Raw genomic sequence first — 18381 nt, forward strand, 5'->3', positions numbered from 1 at the left:
TTTTTTCTCTCAGTCCGAACCTGCTGTACGAGTCTCCCACCAAGAAGGAAAGCCAAAGACCTCTCTCTTTGGCCACAGTTGTCTGGCCGCGTGTTGGCGTTCGCTTGTGGTTTAATAACATTGTGTTGTAAACGTGTTCGAATATCAAAGAATGTAGACCTAGCTGGATTGGATTACTCAACAATATTCGCTTAACGTCCAAAGGTAAGATATTATTATGTTAGTATATTATTGTTTTGTGTGCTTTTTAATATTATAAACAAATTTCTGGTCGATAATAACGTAGCAATGTGTTCGATCTCTAAAAAAATTATATATATTTATCTGTAGCTGTTACTACAGCTTTAAATGTCTTCAAATGATTTTAGAAATTTACCGTCATAAAACCATTCACTGCAACCAGTTTTGTCTGTTAAATTAAATACAAATTATAAACTACTTTACATTTAACTTCACAAATGTTTAGTTTGGTTATTAAAATAAAAGCATTAAAGTCTCTCGTGTACCAACTTATTTACACATATCGTCGAAAAAATATCATATTGCTTAATAATTGTACAGAGATAAAAAAATAAATAACCAATTTCAATATAATTCTGGTAAGAAACACCAAAGATTTCCCATCTAAAAACTGGAAATAATTAAAAAAATAAATAAAAATAGTACATTTAGTAGCAACGTTTTAAAAAAAAAAAAACCTAAATAATAAATAAATAAATAAAAATAAAATTATCAAATTTAGATCACTTTTTTGACAAAGTTGTCCATACATTTAAGACTATTATTATTTTAGATTATCTAATATCATTGAAATAAATTTCATATACATAACTCATATTGTCAAATGCTTATACATTTTTGAGTTATAGCAGTTTTTATCCGACGCGTTAAAATGAAACATAGATAATTGAACACATACAAAAGTGCCATTATTGTTTTTCCATAAAAATAAAAAAAATTACCGTTATTGCAATACACTACATATCATTCTGATTTTAACCTTGTTAAATAATTTAATTCAAGAGTCATGGGATATTGAGATGCATAGTTATTTTTGAATGACTGTTTATGTTTTGACTATTTGTCAATTTACAGAAAACTCATTTCAATTGTGATTTTGACAATTGATTTACTCCATTGTCTTTAAGTTTAAAAAACCGTCAGATTTTTATCATCCAAAATGTAACGTAATATCGTTCGCGGTAATAATTTCAAATATATATATATATATGTATCATAAACACATCTCGGAAACAAAAATAAATTAAAATCCAATAACCAATAAAAATATTCTGACAAAATGTAACAACAACCGAAATAAAATTAAAGCAATGCACCAATTGCTCAGATTTTTTTTCCTTTCACTCTAACCGACTGTAGACCGTTTCACTTTCACGGCTAATGTACCTTGCTACTAGTCTACAACTGCAACTATATACTGGTACAGACAAGTTAGAGGCATGATGTCAGAAAGTGTATACGCATTACGAATTTCACGACTGCGAAAAAAACACAAATGACTTCGACTCTGTTCACACGAATATTTTCCCGGATATTGCGTTTTTATATAGGAAACAGCTACTGCTGTACATGTTACAATAGGTGAATATTGTTGTACTTCCACAAATCAAATGTATATACAGGGTCATTTCATTGTGATTCACTTAAAATTTGTGCTTGAATTCAAAATTATAAATTCTTAAAAATATGTTAATAAGATCTATACATCCTTAATCGTTTAACCGAAAATAATTGTTTTAGTAATTTAAAGATCGATAGAAATTATTTTTAGATACACACACAACATACATGTTGATGTATCCTTATATTGACACGACGTTTTCAGTGAATATAATAATCTTGAAACAAAGAATGTTGCTAATTATTTTTGTATTTAAATGATATAATATCAGTGTAGTAATTAGCCTAGGTTTTCAGAAATATTTCATGAAACTTAGTTAAATTAAAACTTCCTTATGTTTCTTAACACATCATACTTGAGTACATAGAGGTGTATGTTTCCAAATAGTGACTCATGGTTTTATAACTTCAGTTGTGTCCAACATAAAAATCTATGGCCCATGCCAATTGTTTTTAAAAAAATAATTAAAATTCTACAACCATGTATGTTTCAAATCAAATCAAATCTTATGTCTGCTACTGTAATCAAACGATCAGTCGTGAAATGACCTTTTGTGTGTATATATATATATATTATAGGTATATGCCGTATTTTTGCCTTCCCGCGTGGACGAATATTTTTTTCAAATTGATTTAATTTGTGGCCGTCTGTACCATTATACGACGTTATCCATAAATAATTATAGGATGCTTTAAATCGCCGATTTTGTTTTAATCTTGATTCCGCCCAGGGCTGTTTACGTCAGGTCACCGCACTGTACGTCCTCCGTTCGTCAATCAAATCGAAATCCTACTCGATCTTTAATGAGAAATTAATCGCGCGCACCGGTGAAATACGGCGGCATACCGGTAGTGATTACATACGTTATATACCTAGGTACAATTGTGTATTGTGACATTGACTGTTCGCACGCGTATTGTGTTGCCGATACCGCGATATTGATGAACCGTCATCGCGTAATGGAGTGTAAATCTCAGACCGGTAGAATATTATGTATTTCGAAACACTGTCGCACAAGCCGTGAACAAATTATTTCTGGTTATGTGTATCCTACCGGATAAATTGGACCATTGGCACACTTTTTCCTGGAGCTCGCACTCCCATTACTAAAACAGTTTTATTGGAACCGTATGTTCGTTAAAATAAATCTGTTAGGTTCGGTAATTATTGAGGAACTCCAGCTAGAAAATTTAACCTCATAAAACACATAAGTTCACAAGTTCAACTTTTTAATAATAATCAATACAAATCAACATTTTTCAAGACAATTAAGCGGCACGTAACAACTGGCTATTGCATATCATTATACTGTATTCCTACCGGTCACGCCCTTATTATTGCAATAATATTCACAAATGACAGATGAAATATTATTCAAATATTAATCAAAACACAACGTGACTGCTTATAGTCTTATGTGAAACTTATTATTAAAACTACATTTATAACGAAATTCTCTGTGCCAATTACTTTGATCAAATCTAGAGACACATTTTTCATAAAAATAACTAAAACTATTCCTAAACAAATCTATATTGAACTGTCCGTATCACAACAAAATTATAATAAAAGCTTAATTAATTAAGTTTGTTTATAATTTTAATTAAAAAAATGTATAATAAATATAAAAATATAATAAAATATGATGACAGTTAAATACGTAAAAGCATTGATTTATAAAAATGTTTCTAACTATTAATATGTTAGTAACCTCATATCGTCCAATAAGCCTCTTACCAAAATCAGGAAAACTCTTCGAAAAATTACTTCTCAAAAATATCACCCCAATCATTAAAGAAAATAAAATAATTCCAATTAATCAATTTGGATTCCGTTCATATCATTCGACAATTCACCAAATACACAGGATCACAAACAAAATATCATCTTCATTTGAAAAAAAAAGAACATTGTCCAAGTGTATTTCTCGATATCGCACAAGCCTTTGATCGTGTTTGACATGATGGACTATTGTTGAAATTAAAGTCGTTTCTACCTGCCCCATATTTCTTCATTCTAAAATCCTTTCTCAAAAACCGATTTTTCATTGTAAAACATAATAACTCTTACTCACCTTGTAATATAATCAATTCCAGAGTATCCCAAGGAAGCGACTTATCACTTATTCTCTTTAGTATCTATACATCAGATCTCCCCATAACAAATCATACAACTCTAGCGACCTATACCGCTATACTAGCTTCAAATAAAGATCCAAACATAGTCGTCCATAATATTCAATGCCACCTAAATCTTATTTCAAATTTGATTAAAAAATGGAAAATCAAAGAATGGAAAACAAATCAGTCCAAATAAATATTGCTTTTGGTATCAAAGATTTTTCTTAGCTATCACTTAATAACATAACTTTCCCAATCAAAAATGTAACTAAATACTTAAACCTGAGTTCACCTATATAAGTGATCGACTTACTTAGGCACAACGTACAAAAAACAAAAGAAAATAATCAAACATTCACTTGCATCTTCTCCGTTCATTATTATCCCACTTAATGAGTCTAAAAAACTAAAAAAAAACTATTAAACTTAAACTATTAAACTTTTAATATATAAAACAATTATAACTCCTCTTTTGTCATATGGTATCCAAATTTGGAGTCAAGCTCTAAATTTGTGAAGTAGCCTTTATGTACGTTTTATATTTACGTGGCCAATTTGTGTCTTTGAAATTTTTGTTTAGAGCAAAAACTTTACACATATAACAATACTTGGGAAATTTTTTTTTTAGTTTCTAAAAAATTTAAAATTCTTGACTTAAGTGATTTCTGTAATAAGCGATTATATTATAATATAAAAAAATATTTTAGACGATATACAAACATATTGTATTATGAACGTAACGAGTAATAAATATTTAAATATTTTCAATATTAAAAGTAAAATTATGAATTTTAAATTTTATTTACCATTTTATTATCAAAGTGACTAGATATTTTGCAACAGACTATCCGCACGACATTATTCTGACGTAACAATTTTGTAAACTTATTAACGGTATAATTTTGTTACTAATAAGAATAATGTATAGCAAACCTATGTATAATACTATGATCATGACAGGTTAAGACAATATTAACATTCTCAGTAAAGGTCATGAACGGGTCATATGTACTCATTTCACTAAATGACTAATATTTCAGGACTTTTATTTTCTCTCGGTTAATCCTTGAACTACAGTTCATAAGACAATATAACTTCTAAATCGGTTACCTCAAACGCTTTCAACTGAAATTCAAAAATCGTGTTCAATATTAGGTAAAACAAATAAAAATTAAAAATTCTGGGGTAATCGTATAATTTAAATTCGCTAGATGATTTAGGTATTTAATTTTAAGCTAATACATATGCATTCAACCGTATTGATGGTTGTCAGGCGGAAATACAACTTGATTCCCTAAAACAATATTAATAGGTGTTTTGCTTACAACAAGAATCGTTATAGTAGTAAAAAAAAAAAAAATCCGATGCATAAGCCATTTACATATGAATACCGACAAACATAAGGGCGTATTCGATTTATTCACATCAAAAGTGAATACAGCAAAAACATATAAACGTTAAAAAAACCTAATCGATTAGATCAACCGATGAATTCTTTCTTTGCCAATGTGATATTATTCGTTTTTTTTTTTTTTATAAAAACAATTACATTTTTTCCCTCGACTTCAAATGTTCTTGAAAAATCTTGTGGCAACAGAATTCCATTGATACAAACCACACTTCTATCGTCACTCATGGAATATTTTGATCTTTGTGATATGCTCTAAAGCGAAACGAGATTCTAACAATTTGTATATATTAAATAGGCACTATATAATATATAAACATGCAGTATATATGTACTTTACTAGTTCACATGCAGTTCGTATTTTTCAAATTATTATAATTTAAAGATGTAATAATTGCGTTTCTAAAGTAATTTATTAATTACTTTAGAAACGCAAATTTTATATTTATTAGTATGAAAAAAATAAAATCGTTAATATTAAAATAAAATTAGAATGTCCACTAAAAAGAAACATCTAGATTTTTAGAGATGATTTGAATATCATAGTTAAATCTAAGACTTATATCAATGATATAGTATGATCATATTGTCCGTTTTAAAAGTAAAAAATTACCAATCGAATAAAAAATGATTATAAAGCGTATTCCCAGTAAAATAATTCACTTAGTAGGATTATATCTGAATATTGCATTGAGTGTTATGTTAAATTTGTCATAGACAAAGTCATATTGCAGTACGTATGCAATATTCGATCAATTATTGTTTTCAGCGCAATGACATCGCTTCAACGTTTATCGTTCGTTCCGTCCGTAAATAACATGTCTCACCAGAGACTACACGACAGTGACGAGAATTCTTCGGACGATGACGAGAATTCACCGCTCACGCAAGATTTGTATGGAGGAAGGTAATGCACGATTATTTTTTCTTCGTAAAATCGATTGATTAGTATTTCATTCTTACGTATTTCGTCCAAAATATACGTTAATTTTATAGTTTTAAATAAAAATATATTCGTTTAATGATTAACGAACGTTTACACTTTAGCCAAAGGACTTTGGCAGATACCAAAGCATGGGACGTTTTCCGAGATTTGCCTCCTCGAAGCGACAGCGGATCTATGACCAACCAAGCATGTCTCGAGTTCACCGTACGCGTGCTAAAAATTCTAGCGTACATTGTCACATTCGCGATTGTCCTGATTTGTGGTGTGATCGCCAAGTCTAGTATGTTCTTCATGACGTCTCAAATCAGAGCCGATCGCGTTGTCACGTTCTGCAACAAAGAACTAAGTAAAATTGCTTATACCATTGAACGAAGCGAATGTATACGTTTTAACTTTCGAAACGTTCCTTTACCATAGGTCGTGATAAATTCTACGTTGTCAATCTACCGACGGAAGAACGTGTAGCATGGATATGGTGCTTGCTATTGGCATTCATCGTTCCGGAAATCGGGACTCTAATACGATCGTTAAGGATTTGTTTCTTCAAATCTTGTAAAAGACCTCTACTATTTGATTTTGTCTTTGTACTCATTATGGAGACGCTTCACGTATTTGGTTTGGTTTTGCTGGTGTACGTCGTACTTCCGAATTTGGACGTCATTAATGGTGCGATGCTTACCAACTGTCTTTGCTTCGTGCCGGCTTTGCTCAGTAAGTGGCAATTTTTATTTTTATTTTTTTTTTTTCAAAAACTACCAAAATCAATATAATTTATGATTCACAGATTTACTCTCAAGGACAACGAAAGGTTGCAAAACTAACTCAGAGAAGTCGGAAATATATGCAAAAGTTTTAATGGATCTCATAGCTGTGGGATCTCAAGCTACTGGATTCTTTTTATGGCCCCTTTTACATCCGGAAAAGCAGATGAATAATCTTGCTATCCCGATCGCAGTGTTTTGCGTATCTTGCGGTTACTGGGAAAATTATACAACGAAAAACACGTTGTTTGGTAATTTCAATCAAAATAATAACCCATGTTTCAACAGTTTATTACAATATAATGGTTTTTCGAATTCTAGGATTTATGAAGTTTGCATATCTTATTAAAGACCGAATGAAAAGAACGCGTTATTTTATATACATGTTGATGTCTGTCTGGAAAATGTTATGTTTTTTCTGTTTTATGTTGATTGTCATGTTCTTTAAAGGAGAAAATGTTAGACAAATTTTCTCATTGGCTAACGCTGGATTTTCGCAACATAAAATACAAGTTCTTGAGGTAATTGATAATTATTAACCATTTATTGTATATACAATATATTATCTATTTTACTTAATATTATTTAAAAAAATATTTTTCGATTTGTATATTTCTACTTAGGTAAATCAAGTGACTCGAAGTGGAACAATTTTACCGGATCTCGCTGATATTGTTACAACAGGTGAATCGGTAGACATCGATGCAGAATATGTTACCGCAATACACGTACTTCTTATGCAGGTCATATCAGCATATCTCTGTTACATATTTGGTAAATATATTTACATTTCTTTAAAACGAATATGGCTCGTTTAATTAAACATCTAATGTTTTATTTAATATGTATCTTGTTAAATAAAAAAAAAAAAAAAAAAACATACTTTAAATACGCATATGTTACATCAGTACACATGTTCCTGTAATCTCCGAGGACACGGGTCTTCATTGTCTTCTTTTAAACACACAAACATTTATTGTTTTAAATAAATTATGTTAATTAATAATTTCTGTTTTTTTAACAGGAAAATTCGCTTGCAAAATTATGATTCAAGGATTCAGTTATGCATTCCCTGTAAATCTAACAGTACCAGTAACCATGTCTGCATTAATAGTCGCGTGCGGATTGCGTCACGATGATCCTTGTTTTTTCCATAGTTCTATTCCTGATTATTTATTTTTTGATTCACCTGATGTGAATTTCTTAAACAATTTCATCACCAAAGAGGCAAGCATCTTAAGTCAATTTAAAACGTTATATTCTAATATAAATTTATTTTTATTTTTTTCTAGCACGTTTGGGTATGGTTATTGTGGCTCTTGTCTCAAACTTGGGTAACATTACATATTTGGACACCAAAATGTGAACGTCTAGCGACTACCGAAAAGCTATTTGCAAGACCAATGTATGATGCATTACTAATAGATCAATCATTAGGAATGAACAGAAGATGTGACGACGAAAAAGACGTAAAAACCGAAGTAAGAAATTCTTATTGGTTCATTATTGTTTAAGAAATGGTCGTGTATTTATATTTATCATTCGTCTAGGACTTAGCGGATCGAGATAAAGAACCCGACGAATACTATGAAACAATATCAGTACACACAGATGTTAGTAGTACAACACCTAAAACGGTTAAGAAATCGGACAGCATTACAAGGATTTACGCTTGTGCGACCATGTGGCACGAAACTCACGAAGAAATGATGGAAATGTTAAAGTCAATCCTTCGAATGGATGAAGACCAGTGCGCTCGCAGAGTAGCCCAGAAGTATTTACGAGTAGTTGATCCAGATTATTATGAATTTGAAAGTAGGTAAAATTTTCTCCATGTGTTTTAATTATTCTAAAATTTGTTTTTGTCCAGCTCACATATTCATGGATGATGGTTTCGAAATCAGTGATGTAAACGATGATTGGAGCCAGGTGAACAGATTCGTAAACCTTTTGGTAAGTACAATTGATGAAGCAGCTACTCACGTGCACGAAACCAACATACGCATCAAACCTCCGACCAAGTATCCCACTCCGTATGGTGGGCGTTTAGTATGGACATTACCGGGAAAGACTAAGCTCACTGTACATATTAAAGATAAGTCTAAAATCAGACACAGAAAACGGTGGAGTCAAGTCATGTACATGTACTACTTACTTGGTCATCGATTAATGGAATTACCGATTTCCGTCGAACGGAAAGAAGTTATTGCAGAGAATACATTTTTACTGACGCTCGACGGTGATATTGACTTCCAGCCACATGCCGTCCGACTTTTAATAGATCTAATGAAAAAAAATAAAAATTTGGGTGCTGCGTGTGGACGAATTCATCCAATCGGAGGAGGTGATTCACAACAAATAAAACTCATCATGAATCTGATTTCACGGTTTAATGTTTTTTTCAGGTCCATTGGCATGGTATCAAATTTTCGAATACGCCATTGGTCATTGGCTGCAAAAAGCCACTGAACACATGATTGGTTGCGTTCTTTGTAGTCCTGGATGTTTTTCGCTGTTCAGAGGTAAAGCACTGATGGACGACAACGTCATGAAGAGATATACAATGAAATCTGACGAGGCCAGACATTACGTACAATACGATCAAGGTAAAATCCAACCATTCTTAAAATAAAATCTGTATGTGCTATTAATACCTATTTACGAATGCATCAGGCGAAGATAGATGGTTGTGTACATTATTGTTACAAAGAGGATACCGAGTAGAATACTCAGCTGCTAGCGATGCGTACACACATTGCCCAGAAAGCTTCAACGAGTTTTATAATCAAAGGAGAAGATGGGTACCTTCGACTATGGCAAACATTATGGATTTGCTTATGGACTATAAAAAAACGATAAAAATAAACGATAACATTTCAATGCCGTACATCAGCTATCACGTAAATATTTTTGCTATACGTAATTAACATTTCATAACAATATTGTTTATACCAACTTAACCAACGGTTTTGATTTTCAGATTATGTTGATGGGTGGCACCATTTTAGGACCCGGAACTATATTCCTTATGTTGGTGGGAGCCTTCGTGGCTGTATTTCATATTGATAACTGGACCAGTTTTTACTATAACATCGTACCAATAATACTATTTGTTTTCGTGTGCTTCACGTGCAAATCAAATATTCAAGTAAGATTGTTGATCTATGACAGTAAAGTCTCAATATTGATGAACAATTAACAATTCTAAAATCACTTTATAAATTTGAATGACTTTCATTTTCACCTTTTATTTTCTCCGCAGTTGTTGTTTGCACAAATTCTATCGGCCTTGTATGCACTGGTTATGATGGCCGTAATTGTCGGTACGGCTTTGCAATTGGGTGAGGATGGTATCGGATCTCCATCTGCAATATTTTTAATTGCTATGATGGGATCGTTTATAATAGCCGCGCTTCTCCATCCACAAGAGTTTTCTTGCATAATATACTTCGGTATATACTGGCTGTCGATCCCGTCCATGTATTTGCTTTTAATATTGTATTCGATAATCAACCTCAACATCGTTACTTGGGGTACGCGAGAAGTCCAAGTAAAGAGAACTAAAAAAGAAATGGAAGCCGAGAAGAAGGCAAACGAAGAGGCGGAAAAGAAGAACAAACAAAAGTCAATGCTCGGATTTTTACAAAATTGGGACCCGAACGACGACAACGAAGAGGGTTCATTTGAACTTTCCTTCGCTGGACTTTTCAAATGCATGTTTTGCACTTACCAGAAACCCGTAAACGAAGGTCAACAGCTAGTGAGGATAGCCGATTCATTAGAAGGTCTGGGTAAACGAATGGATTATATTGAAAAGTGAGTATTCTTTGTCACAACATGATCTAATGTTTGTAACTACCAAACATTTGCAATAGGACTATAATGGATCCAACGGCTGTGAACCGTAAAAGAAATGCTTCGACCAGTAGCGTACCTCATCAGATCGGTTTGAACCCGGTACAAGAAGAAACCTCTGAAAATGAACATTCAGATGAAGAAACTGACGAAGAATCGTTAGGTATGAATAATTTTACTTTGTTGTTACTTTTTAGTAGTACATGTTTAACAAAAGTCTGATATATTTGGCCGACACAACATTTGCCCGAGGCCCGACAATATATTTTACATATTTTTACTGTACGTAGTACTGATATACAATATTATATTACTATTATTATTAATTAATGTACAATATGAATATACAATAATTAAAAAAAAAAAACTAAATCAGACGAATATTTTATCATGGATATTATCGTTCTATGTGAAAAGGTACTAAGTATTAAGTATAGTATATTATATTATTAAGTTCTCAATCGTATTTTACCGCTATTCGCGATAGATTCATAAGAATCGCTCATAACATTAAACTGTAAGTAATATAATGTTTGTGTTATTATTAATTTTTGACACAATTATTAATTACATAATTTTAAAATTTAACATTAATTTGTAAGTAATATAATAGGTATAAAATAATATTTTATTGAAATTTTTAATAATTTTTGACACATATTTATTTATAATATAAGTTGAGGTTGTCGGGCAAGTGTAGTGTCAGGCAAACGTAGTGTCGGGCAAATGTACTGATCCCGTTTAATAATGAATATTAAATTGTTCGAATGCAGAGCCTAAAGTGGAACGCAACGACGACATCAATCCCTACTGGATCGAGGACAAATCTTTGCGAAAAGGACCTGTTGCGTTCTTGTCCGTAGCGGAACAACAGTTTTGGAAAGATTTGATCGACAAATATTTGTATCCGATCGACGAAGACAAAAACGAAAAGGCTCGAATTGCAGCGGACTTGATCGAGCTAAGAAACAAATCTGTATTTTCGTTTTTCATGATAAACGCATTGTTCGTGCTCATCGTGTTCTTGCTTCAGTTGAACAAGGACAAACTCCATTTAGACTGGCCGATAGGCGTTAAGACAAACATTACGACCGTTGCTGAAACGTCGGAAGTATGTGACATATATAAGCATAATCGACATCCGTCGATAAAAAAATAATAAATTATAATTAATAAAAATAAAAACGTTTACCTATAGATCATAATCAGCAAAGAGTACTTACATTTGGAACCCATTGGTTTGGTGTTCGTGTTCTTCTTCGCGTTCATCATAGTAATACAGTTCACCGCCATGTTGTTCCATCGGTTCGGAACTCTGTCCCACATACTCGCTTCAACCGATCTCAACTTGTGTTGCACCAAAAAGGTAAGTGCGCGCGAACGAGTTCATCAGGGTTGTGATTTTAATTCGACCACTGACGTTATTTTTCGAACAGACTGAAGATTTGACCCATGACGGTCTTCTGGACAAACAAGCGGTCGTTATCGTGAAACACCTCCAACGGCTGAGAGGCATCAACGGCGACTACGACAACGAATCGGGTTCCAGTGGCGATAACGCGGTGGGCCGACGGCGAACCATTTACAACTTGGAAAAACAACGGCAGAAAACCCGGACGATCGGTACACTGGACGTGGCTTTCCGCAAGAGATTCTTGCAGATGAAAATGGGAGAAGACGAAGACGAGCCGCAAGGTATAATTATACACGGAAATACAGTTCATAATATCTTATATATATACACGCAAATGTAAAATTTAATTTCGTTATAAGTCGATATAATATTTCGTACTTATATGTACGAAAAATAGGAAAATAATTTCAAAACTATACATGGACCGCGGACGCCATACATTATATCGACGCCTTTAAATGCGATCCGAAACTGATCTAATGCGTTGATGTTTTTGTTTGTCCACGTGTAGGTAGCACGCCGGTGTTAGGTAGAAAACTGACCATGGGCAAGGAAGTACGTCAAGCGTTAGAGGTTAGAAGACGGTCGATGCAGGCGGAAAGACGAAAGTCTCAGATGCAAACGCTTGGCGCCAACAACGCGTTCAACCAAACGCAACGACAATCAAACGCGGGCATCAGTGTCAAGGACATATTCAACGGAAGTCAAAATCCTGCCTACAAGCGCGATGACGATGAATTACCAATGCAGACGATAAACTAATCAAACGTGTGGTGATAAACAACGCTTTCATTTGAACAACGAACGACAAGCGTTTCTAGTCAAAACATATTATTATTTTTATTTTTGTTTTAATAACAGCGCCATTCTTGCTACCTATCGGTTTGTGACAAATCGTTATAAACGAATTCCAATACACCCCTTGTCCTTTTCCTGGAATTTAGTTGTCGATTTAAGTACGAGCACATAACAAATTCGACTACTTAAAGCATCCTGTTTGAATGGCTATGAGATATTTGTGTTTGACTTGAATACTTAATTTTTTTATAACTTTTTTTTATATATATATATATATAACATAGTATTTTTTTAACATACCATGACATAAATATACATACACGAATACTATTGCTCATTTCGTTTGTTGCATTTGGTTTTTATCCGATCAGTGAATATAATACATTCCTAAATCCTATAATTTAACGTAGCTATCAATAAAATGTTGTATATATTTTCAGAACCTGGTTTTTATTATTTTTAACATTAATTGTAATTTCTGCTACCTACATAAAATTTATTAGTAAATATTGACACTTGAAAATATTAATAAATACTTAAAAAAAAATGTATGATGTCCTAAAGTCCTTCATATTTGCAACAAATTATTTGTATTCAAGGATGATTTTGGCACTTTAAATTTGCTAGAATATTAGCCATTCGATAAAATACAACAAAATTCACTAACATTATAAAACAATAATGCGAGCAGTTTTCATTAACATTTCAAATGTTAAGATAAAACAAAAATCTAACAACAAAAAAACACTTGTAATGTATTTTTGAAGTAATTCAAAAATAGCTCTGTATTCATTTATAATTTGTTGCCATACATTTTTTTTTAAAAAAAACTATTGATTGCAAATCAACACTAAAAAATAAAAAGTAAACAGTACAAAGTATTCTTAACTAGGAATTAGCGTATTAAAATGTAGACTAATTAACTCAAATATTTTATATAATCAATCAAAATACGTAGATTAACTGATTTTTCTATTCTGTGATATGTTTATAAATAATTGTTAACTAATGTTTCTATCATATTGCACATAAACCACATTAATAAGGCAAAAAGTAAAAATTAATTAAATAACTTTAAATGCTTTATTCTTTATTAAAATATTAATTATATTTTGCAATAAAAGTATACCATGTGAAATAAAAATAATAAACAATAATGTAATAAAAATTATTAGATTTAATCGTATAATCTCAAATACTCGGAAACTAAACAGTATAAAAAAAAAAAAAATTACTTAACAAAGTATTAAAAGCATTATTCATTTAAAATGTCAAAAGCGGGTAATCCAGCTTTTCTTTTAGTAAAATGTTCAGCATGCTTTTCTGGAGTGACATAATATGATGCTACAGCCTTATCAGATATCATAGAAGCTTTCCATTTAGCCTATAAATAAAAACATGAAAATTTAAATTTGCAATAAGTAAAACGTAAAAAGTAAAGTATTAATTTAATTCTTACCAAATGTTTCAATTGTTCATTAAATGGAATAGCATATTTCCCTTTAGTATAAGGTTCTATGGCATCCAAACGCTCAAACCAAGGCCATATCATGTAATCAACCATTTTAGGACTGGTGCCTATATGTTAAAGTCAACAAATTTATAGTTTCAATTTACGTTTCAAATTTGTTTTAATGATCATTTTTATAAATTGAAAATAAATTAATTGTACTATAAAAAAATTTACCTCCAAAAAATTTAGTTCCTCTTTGTGCAAGTTCATCTTCAACAGATTTTAAACTAACAACCAGTTCATCAAAATTTGCTTTTTCTACTTCAGTTGTAGTCATAATTAACTTATAAAATAATGATCCAACCTATAACATAAAATTTAGTTCAATCAATTTTTGGAAATAAGGAATAAATAATTTCATAAATATTTCTCTATACAGAGATAACTTAATAAACGTTTAACTTTACCTATTAAATTTTAATTAATGAATTCCATTAAATAACATTTTTTTATTAACATTTATTAACATTTCTGTACACGGGTCTCATTAATACCATTTAAATAAAAATAGTAAATTAAAGAACATTTCATTTAAAATATAATTTAATAAACAGAACAATAAAATTGATAAAAATAGTAACTTTTAAAGAACAAATATTATAAAAAATTACTTATAATGAAAAATGTGACTAATTAAATGGCCTTAATATTCTAAATGCAAACACTTTTAATCTAAGGTGTGTTTAGAAATTTTGAATGGGGGGAAGAATTTAAATGATTTTTATTATTTATATAATAAGAATCACTATAAAAATGAGATATCTTTTATAATATATAAATAATGAACAATATTTGTATTGTAAAATATTTGTTAAATTTAGTTTATAAATTATAATACTATAAATCAAATAACAAAATCAAGTTTACAATGCTTTTTCTAAGCCATTTTCTAAAGTAAAATTATTTTTATACATTAAATTTGAAGGTCTCTTATCAGGAGAGATCTATTATCTTACATACATTATAAATATTAGAAACAATAGCTTCAGCAAGATAAGCTGCTTTTTTCAAGTCAAGGTCAACTTTTTCCAAATTAAATGAAAATAATAACTAATGAAAAATAAATAATTTTAGTTTTAGTTAAAAATAATAATTAAATTGAAATAATGTATGACAAAAAATGTTAACACTTACATAATCTAATTTTACTATTTCAGAATATTGTACTTTCTAATTTGTAACTCTAGAATTTTAAATTTTAAGAACTTATCATTTAATATGAAATCAGGAATATAGTAACTTGAAAACCATAATTCAGTGACGCGGTCAATATTGAATTTAGTAGGAGTGTAGGAAGTGCTAAGTGCTGGGACCTCTTTAACCAAAATTTTAAAATTGCCTGTTATTGGTATTTGCAGCCCTGCCTTCTAATACTTAAATTTGGCACTGGAAATGGTAGCCAATGTAAAGTAGTGGTTAAATGAACTATTACAATAAAATCAAATAATACCATTCTATATACTTAAGAATATCTTTAATTGTGATGATAACATAACTAACATAAAAAAATTACTTAGTACCTATCTGTCATATTGTCATTTGATTTCAAAACAATATGAAAACGTAATATCAATAAACATTTTTAATGGTCAATTCTTGAACCCCTAAACCCCATTCCCTTGACTACACCTATATTTTTAACTATATTGTCAGAAAAAATAATTGTAATTAATAAAAATTATAATTTAATGTTTATAAAATTTCTTAAACTCAACTTGATTATGTTACTAGGAAGATATAATTTTCACTGACTTACTTTTCCAAAAGATTCAATGAATATTTTGTCTAAAATCTTTTGTAAAGGACTATTCCACAAAGGTGGTTCTGGGTATATTTCGTCAAGGAAATCAGCCAACAGCAGACTCTCAGATAAAAATTTACCATCATAGTTCAATGCTGGTACTTTGCCTGCCGGGTATTTTTCCAAGTACCATTCGGGCTTGTCGGACAAATCAATAAATACAGTATCATGGCTGCTCAAACAATGGATTTTAAATATTAAAAGGAAAATAAACATTTAAAACCATGTCAGCAAACACTTACGGCGTGCCCTTAGCATTCAGCACTAACTTAACCCTCTGGACGTACGGGCAGAAGCGCATAGAGTAAAAACGCAAAGAATTTGGAACGGCAGGTGGTTCGACAGAACCTGAAAAAAAAGCAAACAGATTATAGACTGAAAAAACTCAAGCGCCTAGATACTGACAGTAGTGTACATTCATTCGTGGGACATAAGGGACACATATCATTCTTCGGGCTTTTTTGTCCAAATTATAACATGTATGTATTAATATTCATAAAAACAATAGAACGTTACTAAATATATCTATTTTGTCATGATATTATCTACTCGTTTACCTTTAGCCAAGTGTTTGCTCGACATGGCGACTTCCCGCCCAGCGAAGAATACTTTGAAAAACGATTTAATTACTGCTTTCGCACACTGGACGACGTCGGACCGACGAGACGTAACCTGTGCACCAGCTATTCTGGTATTCAGAATTCCGAATTCTCACCCTCAAGACTTCCGTGATGACGACCAATGGTGACAACGTTGTGAAGTGAACTACCATATCAAGGGACGTTGCGATACTACCGATACCAATAAAGTATCGATACTTTTCTTTCGATACAAGTACTTTTTGTATCGATACCCATGGTTTCGATATTTTACTCATATCGATAAGAAAAATACTGGTATCGAATCATTTACTAATCGCCATATTGGTTCGAAAATCAAAAGTGGTCGAATGGTATCGAACAATAATTCTTTTCTAGTAAAATGGTTTACGCGCGTGGTGGAGGATTTGCTTATATAAATCAGTCATCGCACTATAGTCTATACCATGGGTCACCAAATGGAAGCCCACTAATAAATTTTATCCGGCCCGCAGACAAAAAATAAAAACATATTACGATAACATTCTATGCGTTATTATCAGGGCTCAGAAGTTCTAGCAAATGTATATTTTTCTTTGTTCATCCTAGACAGAGTCGGACTGGCTCTGACCGCTGGTCCGCAATTGCGGACGGGGCCTCGGCTTAATTATGGTAATTGTGGACCCCTGATTTTGTACCTATTTTTATTAATATTAAAATTAGAAATACGAAATAAATTATTTTTCTTTCAAATCAGGAAACGTATTATTGATTACAACCTTGAAAAATTCTCAATAATTATTAAAATAATGATATTGTTATTATCATTCTACGAATTTAATAGGGAGCTGTTTTTATACAAATATGTATTCATAGATTATAAATAGTGTAAAATTGTTCAATTCTTGTGACTATTAAATAATATTATATTATATTATACGGGCATATGCGTACAACTTGGTATTCGCATTACCGCTGAATATTGATTGTAACTAAATTATTATATTTTGAGTACGTATTGTACTCGTGCACATGAGGCGGCAGCCCGCAAGGTTATAAATAGCTTGTAAAGTCAATAATATGTTCTTATAATCAAGCCGTTCTAAATTCAGAATTATTATCATTGATAAATAATTATTAATATTATAATCAAATGATACAAATTACAAGAATAATAATTTATAGTTCGACAACGTTGTATTGTTCATTTATTTTGTTTAGAATATGGTTATTTGTTATCTTGGCCTGAAAGCTAAATTTAAAGATTTTAATACAACATTGTCGGTTGAATGGTTCATTTCAAATTGACATCTTATAAGTTGTTAGTTATTACTGTTGTAGTGCTGTCTGTTAACCGTTAACCGTAATTATTTTAACTGTGAGTCCGTGATTCGTGAATCGTGATATATAAAAGGAAACATAAAACTGGTTCCGAAAAGAAAACAGAGATAGAAAAGCAAAAATTGCTTAAATGTGCAAATGACAAAAGTAAAAAAAAACTTAGTTTTTCTACAAGTGTGAAACCACTGAAACCTATGAAAGGTA

At 31.3% G+C, this 18381-nt stretch overlaps 2 protein-coding genes across 2 annotated transcripts; one reads left to right on the plus strand and one right to left on the minus strand.

Annotated features, from left to right (window-relative positions):
* Window positions 1-66: 66 nt before the first annotated feature.
* Window positions 67-13222, plus strand: LOC112693243 (chitin synthase chs-2). Its single transcript, XM_025568225.1, has 20 exons — window positions 67-204; window positions 5940-6077; window positions 6218-6462; window positions 6534-6827; window positions 6901-7128; window positions 7199-7398; window positions 7501-7651; window positions 7902-8104; window positions 8170-8358; window positions 8428-8692; window positions 8748-9221; window positions 9283-9483; window positions 9551-9777; window positions 9858-10025; window positions 10140-10693; window positions 10753-10895; window positions 11506-11843; window positions 11931-12098; window positions 12169-12427; window positions 12658-13222. The coding sequence occupies exons 2-20, from the start codon at window positions 5944-5946 to the stop codon at window positions 12906-12908; spliced, it is 4692 nt and encodes a 1563-aa protein (XP_025424010.1). The 5' UTR covers window positions 67-204; window positions 5940-5943; the 3' UTR covers window positions 12909-13222.
* Window positions 13223-14103: 881 nt separating this feature from the next.
* Window positions 14104-17044, minus strand: LOC112693244 (pyrimidodiazepine synthase-like). The gene is made up of 6 exons (XM_025568226.1): window positions 16816-17044; window positions 16501-16606; window positions 16214-16430; window positions 14632-14761; window positions 14404-14522; window positions 14104-14328 (listed from the first exon to the last, which is right to left on the minus strand). Exons 1-6 carry the CDS (start codon window positions 16838-16840, stop codon window positions 14200-14202), a joined length of 726 nt encoding a protein of 241 aa, XP_025424011.1. The 5' UTR covers window positions 16841-17044; the 3' UTR covers window positions 14104-14199.
* Between the last annotated feature and the right edge of the window lie 1337 nt (window positions 17045-18381).

Source organism: Sipha flava, unplaced genomic scaffold (genome assembly GCF_003268045.1).
Source record: "Sipha flava isolate LNK unplaced genomic scaffold, YSA_version1 82_pilon_pilon, whole genome shotgun sequence".
In the NCBI taxonomy this organism is placed as follows: Eukaryota; Metazoa; Arthropoda; class Insecta; order Hemiptera; family Aphididae; genus Sipha; species Sipha flava.